Source organism: Malus sylvestris, chromosome 6 (genome assembly GCF_916048215.2).
Source record: "Malus sylvestris chromosome 6, drMalSylv7.2, whole genome shotgun sequence".
NCBI lineage: Eukaryota > Viridiplantae > Streptophyta > Magnoliopsida > Rosales > Rosaceae > Malus > Malus sylvestris.
This window is the reverse complement of record NC_062265.1, coordinates 27,379,790-27,386,594: the sequence shown is the minus strand read 5'-3', so window position 1 is coordinate 27,386,594 and position 6,805 is coordinate 27,379,790. Positions and strand designations below refer to the sequence as shown.

Genomic DNA, 6,805 nt, shown 5'->3' with positions numbered 1-6,805 from the left:
CCTTCTACTGGAGCTTTGCATGTTTGTGATTATGATACGCTGATCCAATCAGATGTTAGTCGAACGCAGAACCTATTCACCTTTCGTTGTAATGTCTTCTCAAATATCACAAGTAATGAGGAAAACATAGTACGATTACGAGTTTATGTACGTAATGTCTTCTCAAATATCACATAAAATTATTATCAACACGCCAATCACAACTCGCATCACGTATCAACTGGTCAATCATAGATCCAAATAAAGTTCCTAAAACGACACTCTTAACAACAACAATAACATAGCACTTTGAACTGTTTTGACAAGAGGAAATCAAGAATCCAGATTCCCCCAAAATCCAAGAACATGTACATTTCATGTGGCAGTGTTTAGTTCTTTCTTTACACAAGTTCATGAAGCTGCAAGAGTACGCATCGGAGGAATAACAACGCCACGCATGTTATCGATCAATGATCAGCAAAGAAGTGAATTTCACTTGTATATGTCGTGTAGTTTCTATAAAAAGCACGTACGAAGCACGAATTTTGCCCTCCCAGCCAATTCCAATGAGTTTCTGCTGCTCTAGGAAAATCTCTTTAGGCTTCAAAACAGAAAAAATTAAATCACTCAGTTACCGGATCTCTTCAAGTACGCTAAAACGCCTAAGCCGACAGCAACTGCAGCCCCAGCTGCAACAGCATTGTATGCTGATGCCCATGCAGAATCTGCATATGCATAATCCACATTTCCTGTAGTTGAACCCCTTCGGCGGCGAGTGTGTGTTCCTGAATAATCCAAATGCAGTCTCAAACCCTGCAGAGTTGATCTTTTCAATGTCAGACCGAGCTCAATACCTAATCACAAACGTATATTATTGTCCCGGGTTGGGATAAGTAGAGTGCAGGAAAATCTATAACCGAAAAATAAGACCGAATTCTGTTGGAAACTTCGATATATTTCTCTTCTCTATAAGCATCTAGCAACTGTAGACAGATAAATCATACCTTCCAACCAACTTGCTTTGCATGATCCACAGCTGCTATAAGATCACTATCTGATGCCAATATAACTTTATCACGGTCTTCATCTTCATACTATAGAATGCGACACCAATTAAAATAATAAGATTAGGATGAGGGAACTCTAGCGCCGGATTGAAAAACAGATTAAAAAATTTTATGAAGTCAATCTAAGAAATACCAAAATTTGAGGAAGGTTGTTGCGGTCAATGTCATCTCCCATTCTCTGAATGATGGAGGCTATAAGTTCTGTCAAACTCTGAATATCTGAAGAGGAAGCAAGTACAGAGAAAACTCAATTAAGAGCTAAATTTATCCCAAGGAACAGTGTTGACAATAATATTACATGCTTCTAAATTAAAGCTCGATTGGCGCTTCGGGAGAAATTTGAGGGCAAAACCTAGAGCTAAAAATGGTCAGTCCTTTTGTGTAAACTGGACGCAACAATGGACTGGCAGTATAAGCCAACCATGTCCTGCAAATGTTCCAGATGCAGAATAGAAGTAGCGCGCGCGCGCGCACACACACACACGCATGCACCCATTAAGTGACTTAATTGACGAGTAATTGGAACAAGGAGCATACTGCAAGTGAATCTATGCATTCGACCCCTCTTATCTTGAAGTTTGAAAGCAAAGGTATTTGGAAAATTGGATGGTGGAAAGGGTAGCGATCTCCCTGTCTCTGCGCTCTCAGAAGCCAGTTTCAACGAATTTTCACTGAGATGACAATTATAATGCATAAGTACATACAAACGGCAAAAAGAGTTCAAACTTTCATGTTTATTATCCATCTTATGCATATATAGATGTATAACCTCCGAGACTCCTCATCATCATCATTGGGACCCAAGGCCATGGCAGAATCCCAAAACTTTTGCATCATAGTGGTTGCAGCCTCATTGCTCACTCCAGCAGTATTTCCAACCTGGTTAGCAACAAATATTATGTAAGGACTAGATTCATAAGTAGTGCTGAAAGCATGAGTCAGCAGTAGATATATATATATTCCTGTTATCCTATACATATATAGAAAGATTGAAATAGATTGTAATAATTAACAGTACGTAAGGACTAGACTTACAGTGGCCACAGCAGCATGAGTGATATGAATTACATCAACAACAGCAACAACAGCTCCATCTGCATCCCAGTCATCATTAATTATCATAAACTAAAAGTCTTCTGTTACATGACAAAGCAAAACAACATTACTCTTATTCTCAGTATTGTACCTCTGTCTACAACAGGAAGGTGCAAAAACTTTCCATCATGCATGGTATGCAATGCATCAACAATTGGTGTATCCACTGTAGCACATTCTGGGTTTGGAGTCATGACCTATTAATCAAATCAAGAGAATGCTAAGATAGTTGGACTATATGTATTCCTCAGTTATAGAAGCATAAAATGAGGCGCTACTTGGAATCAGCAGAGGTTACAACTTCTGGCCTGATAGAACAATGACATAGGGATTCATTTGCGGTTTTCATTAGGATAGCCCAAAGAACAATATTTCAAAACTGATGGAGACGTGTACCTTCTCTACAAGAGTGGTCTTCGGAGGAAGGTTTTGTGATATTACACGCATTAAGATATCTTTTGAGCTGACAAGAACCAAAAGCACAGATTAGAATCCCACTTATCTATAAAACAATAAGATTATCACAGTGACAAAAAAAAAGGGTGTGATATCCACACACCCCTTTTTACTTCTCTCACACCCTTTTAATTTTCTGCTGTCGGATCGGATGAATTAAAGAAGATCAAATGACAGAAATTAACAAGGGGTGTGGGAGAAGTAAAAAGGGGTGTGTGGATAGCACACCCCAAAAAAAAAGGATAGAATTACTGTGAAAAAGGTAAACTGCAACTTTTTTACTATAAAAAACTTAAGGCAATAAACTCACGTAAGAATTCCTCGTGGCTTGTTATCAACCGTCACAATTGCCGAGCTTACTCGCATTTCCTGCATCTTCTTTGTTGTCATCAAAACCGTATCTGTTGGTGAAACTGTTAAGACCCTGAAGACAAACATCTGTTAAATCAAAACTGGTAAATTTTATCAGTGTGTGGCCACATATATCATCAGACATAAAAATATTACCTACTTTGTACTATCTGGAATGATTGTCGACAAAGATGGCCTAAACAAACGCTCTCGAAGTGTCTCAACAAATGTATTGGAACCTGCATCTCCAGAAAAGAAAAAATAGCATAAAGTTAATATTGTTTTTTCAGAAAACTGTGTACTCGTCATCACGCAGGTCTACCAATAAAACACATAGATATTCCTGCAAAAATATCTAAAGACTCTGACATAAACTTCTAACAGAAAACACTAAACTCTCTACCAACCAGAACTAGATGTTCCCCAATGTTTTTCAACACCTTCCACAGCAGCAGCAATAGCCTTTCCCTTTTCAGCTGCTCTTTCCATTCGAGCAATGGCATCATATAAACACTTTGCTATATCAAGTAAAGCAATGACCTCTCCATTCTCCACAACAGGCAAATGCCTGAATTTCCCTGTAAATGCAGAAATCATCATGTAGAAAGAGCAAGCCACAATAAGAACGTATGCCAAGAAGTAAATTTGCCTCTCATTTAATACTAACCTTGCACCATTTTCTGAAGGGCCTCAACAGCAAGAGTGTCTGAAAGAACAAATATCGGGTTCTTTGTCATAACTTTAGAAACAAGGGTTTCCTCAAGATTAAGCTCACGAGAAATAACCCTTGTCGCTATATCCTTCAACCAAATAAAGGAATACATGCATAAGGAAACATTATGGGTGCTAATAGAATCCTTGAAAATAAACAAGCAAGTCTGGTTTTTTGTTTTTCTGTGAACGGTATTTTCTTGCAAAATGCGACACTGAGTTCAAGGTCATACCTTGTCCGTAAGAATTCCACAGAGCAACGCATTAGAATCAGTTAACAACAAAGCATCAACCCTACGAGCAGCCATCCGACGACAAGCTTCTTGAACACTAGTATTTTCAGGTACTGTCAGAGCCTTTGATAACCGCAATCGTTTCACAGTCCGCTCTCCAGTTAGCCCCCTGGCCCAAAATGCAAACATAGAAGAGACTATTGTCACTTTCATTCCAATGCACAAAACTTCAAACAGAACATGCCCATTAATTATCTGTCCTCTACATAAAAAACTTATTCAATCTCAATAACTACCAGTTCCCAACTTCTAATCAGAACATCGTAATCAACCACCATAAAAATTTTACTGTTTTACAATTACACAATCATGGGGTTTTTCAGGCAACTCACATTCATGTAAAAGCTCAATTCTTTCAAAAAAATAACAACATTCATTGAATATGCACTTATACATATACATACACATACATAAATATATATATATATATATATATATATATATATACATATATAAAAAATCGGATACACACGTGGAACGAGAAGCCGTGAAAGATTTTCGAGCAGAATCAGGGCCTCCGTTACTAGCATCAGAGGGTTTCTTCTTGTCATGCAACGATGCATTCGTCAATGACAGACTTCTTCTCGAAGAACCGCCTTGACTAGCCATCGTCGCCTTCAATCAAACACCTTTTATATTCTCCCTCTTCAAATCCCTGCAGCAAAATTAATTATCCAAAAATTATTGTTCAAAATTCAAAGCAATTCACGAATTTAATTTCCAAATTTTATTCCTCCCCAATATGGAAAGTTCCTCAATCTTTGATTCCGAGGCTGGTTTTTTACATCTCCAAACAAAGAAATGAGAAAAATTTCGGATTTCAACGCGTTTTTATTGAATTTTCTTCGATTTTCTCGGCAACCAAACAGAAACAGAAACTCACCGGACCCAGAAAAAATTTCTTCCTCCTCTTCTATACTCCGAAGTTTAAGACTGTTTCAGAACCAGAATCCGAACTTCAACGAAAATTCACAATCCGATTGAATCGCATCTTATCCCAGGTCCGCAGCCCAGGAATTCGAAACTACCGAGCGACTCGATTCGAATTGAACGGGATTGGAGGCGGTGCTTCGAGAATTTTCCCTGGAAAATGAAACGCTCGCGGTCGGGGAATCTGGTCAGAAAATCGGGAATTTTCCGGGAAAATACACCGACCGGCGAGAGTGAATGAGACCCAGAGAGAGGGAGAGAGAGGGAGAGAGAAAGTTTCAATAAACCTAAAAAGATGGGATGCCCGCCAATCGAAACCTCCCACGTCGACGATTCTAACAGAAGTTTTCAATTACCTCCAATTTTGCTGGCGCGTTTTTTCAGGCCCTCCAAAATTCGTTTGCTGTAATTTACGGATTTAGCCTTGGAATTTGAGGAACCGTATGTGCCTTATCCTTATCGCAGCTGTAACGGGAGGGTTTCCTGGTCATTTCATGAAGGGGTTTGTGCAAAATGTGACAAAATGTGTATTTCTTTGTTGTCGTATTTCGAATCTACGAAAAAAACGTCAACTCGTCCTCAAATAATAATTTATTTTTTCTTTAAAAAGTTTTGTCACGGCAGTTTATTTTTTTCAAAAGTCAGAAAGACTCGTAGAGACATTTCAACTTCATTTGATCACTATCGTGTGATTCACCAGCAGTATGAATCGAACCCAGAACGTACCGTGTGAAATACAAGTCTGGAATTCGTCTACAATCACTAGCTTAAATAATAATGTTGGTCTTACTTGTAATAAGAGAGAAAATCTTAGGTCAACCCATAAATAGTATTTGTTTTAAGGTACTAGTAATACTAAAAATTCCAGACTGTGGTTAGTTGCTTGCTTAGTATAACTCTTTTATATTAAAAGAAAAAGAAAAATAGGTTGTTGTTATCTGTCAACCTCTTACAATTTAAATACACGAAATATGTTTTTTAATAAACATTTTGTACTGATGTAAGTAATGGATTGTCATGACGGATAAGTGTTCTTTTTCAATCCATTGCATCTCGAGTTTAAACGTTATGCCATCTTGTAGCATAGAATAGTAGTATCCTTAGTAATAAAAGGTTTTTTTAGTCAAAATTATTCATGAGATTGACATAACTCCTCAATTTAGTTCCTGAGACTTAAAATTGATAGAAGTGGTTCCTGAGTTTATACACTGTTAATCACTTTGGTCATTCCATGAAAAATATATGTTAGATATGGAGTAAAATGACAAAAATACCCTCAATTTCTGTCAAATTATTTTGGCATGTTGTTTATTAAATTGAGGATATTTTCGTCATTTTGATTCTTATTTAGTAGAGATTTTTCACAGAATTACCAAAATGATTGACGGTGACCAAACTTAAGAACCACTTTTATCGATTTCAAATCTCATGAACCAAACTAAAAAGCTATGCCAATCTCAAAGATTATTTTGGTCAAAATGCCTTAAAAACACTTATACTTTATTCAAAAACCTACGCTTGTCAAGGATATGTATTATTTCAGCCTTGACGTATTACGTGTTTAGTAATGCATAAGGAACGAAAACGTAAGTAGTTCTCACAATGAGATTAATTATGTCATACTCAATTTTAACCAAGTATCAATAAAAGGAGATTGTTTATCCCATATGTGAACAACTAAGTATCATTCTCATACCTAAAAAAGTTAAGTAAACATGCCCCTATGTACTTATGCTTGGTTATGATTAATCGTGTCGAATAACTATGACATCAATCCTACATTTTTACTAATGCCATGTTATACTTAATAATCTTATAGGATATGTTAAACTCGATAATGTATTTATGCAAAATGGTAATTGTTGTGTACCACAAGTTGGGATTTCTCGCAGAATAAGTTGTAGCAACTTAACTCAAGTGTGA

The 6,805-nt window shown here is 37.0% G+C and overlaps 1 protein-coding gene across 2 annotated transcripts; it reads right to left on the bottom strand.

The window, feature by feature from the left end:
• Positions 1 to 263: 263 nt before the first annotated feature.
• LOC126627009 (CBS domain-containing protein CBSCBSPB1-like) lies at positions 264 to 5,208 on the bottom strand. Of its 2 annotated transcripts, none has more exons than XM_050296424.1 (15): positions 4,836 to 5,208; positions 4,425 to 4,607; positions 3,893 to 4,061; positions 3,616 to 3,748; positions 3,356 to 3,526; positions 3,109 to 3,193; positions 2,908 to 3,021; positions 2,538 to 2,604; positions 2,233 to 2,338; positions 2,082 to 2,140; positions 1,816 to 1,925; positions 1,584 to 1,717; positions 1,180 to 1,265; positions 984 to 1,073; positions 264 to 792 (listed from the first exon to the last, which is right to left on the bottom strand). In XM_050296424.1, exons 2-15 carry the CDS (start codon positions 4,559 to 4,561, stop codon positions 607 to 609), a joined length of 1,647 nt encoding a protein of 548 aa, XP_050152381.1. In that variant the 5' UTR covers positions 4,562 to 4,607; positions 4,836 to 5,208; the 3' UTR covers positions 264 to 606. The 2 variants fall into 2 exon arrangements, with proteins under 2 accessions (XP_050152381.1, XP_050152383.1); XM_050296426.1 differs by having other exon boundaries at positions 3,109 to 3,187.
• Positions 5,209 to 6,805: the final 1,597 nt, after the last annotated feature.

Excerpts from the sequence above, each read along its gene's own strand:
- LOC126627009 (XM_050296424.1), bottom strand. The coding sequence starts at position 4,561 with ATGGCTAGTCAAGGCGGTTCTTCGAGAAGAAGTCTGTCATTGACGAAT. Across the intron at positions 2,605-2,907 it reads AAGCCACGAGGAATTCTTAC|CTCAAAAGATATCTTAATGC; the intron begins GTGAGTTTATTG and ends GGTTCTTGTCAG. Across the intron at positions 2,141-2,232 it reads CCTTCCTGTTGTAGACAGAG|ATGGAGCTGTTGTTGCTGTT; the intron begins GTACAATACTGA and ends ACTGGGATGCAG.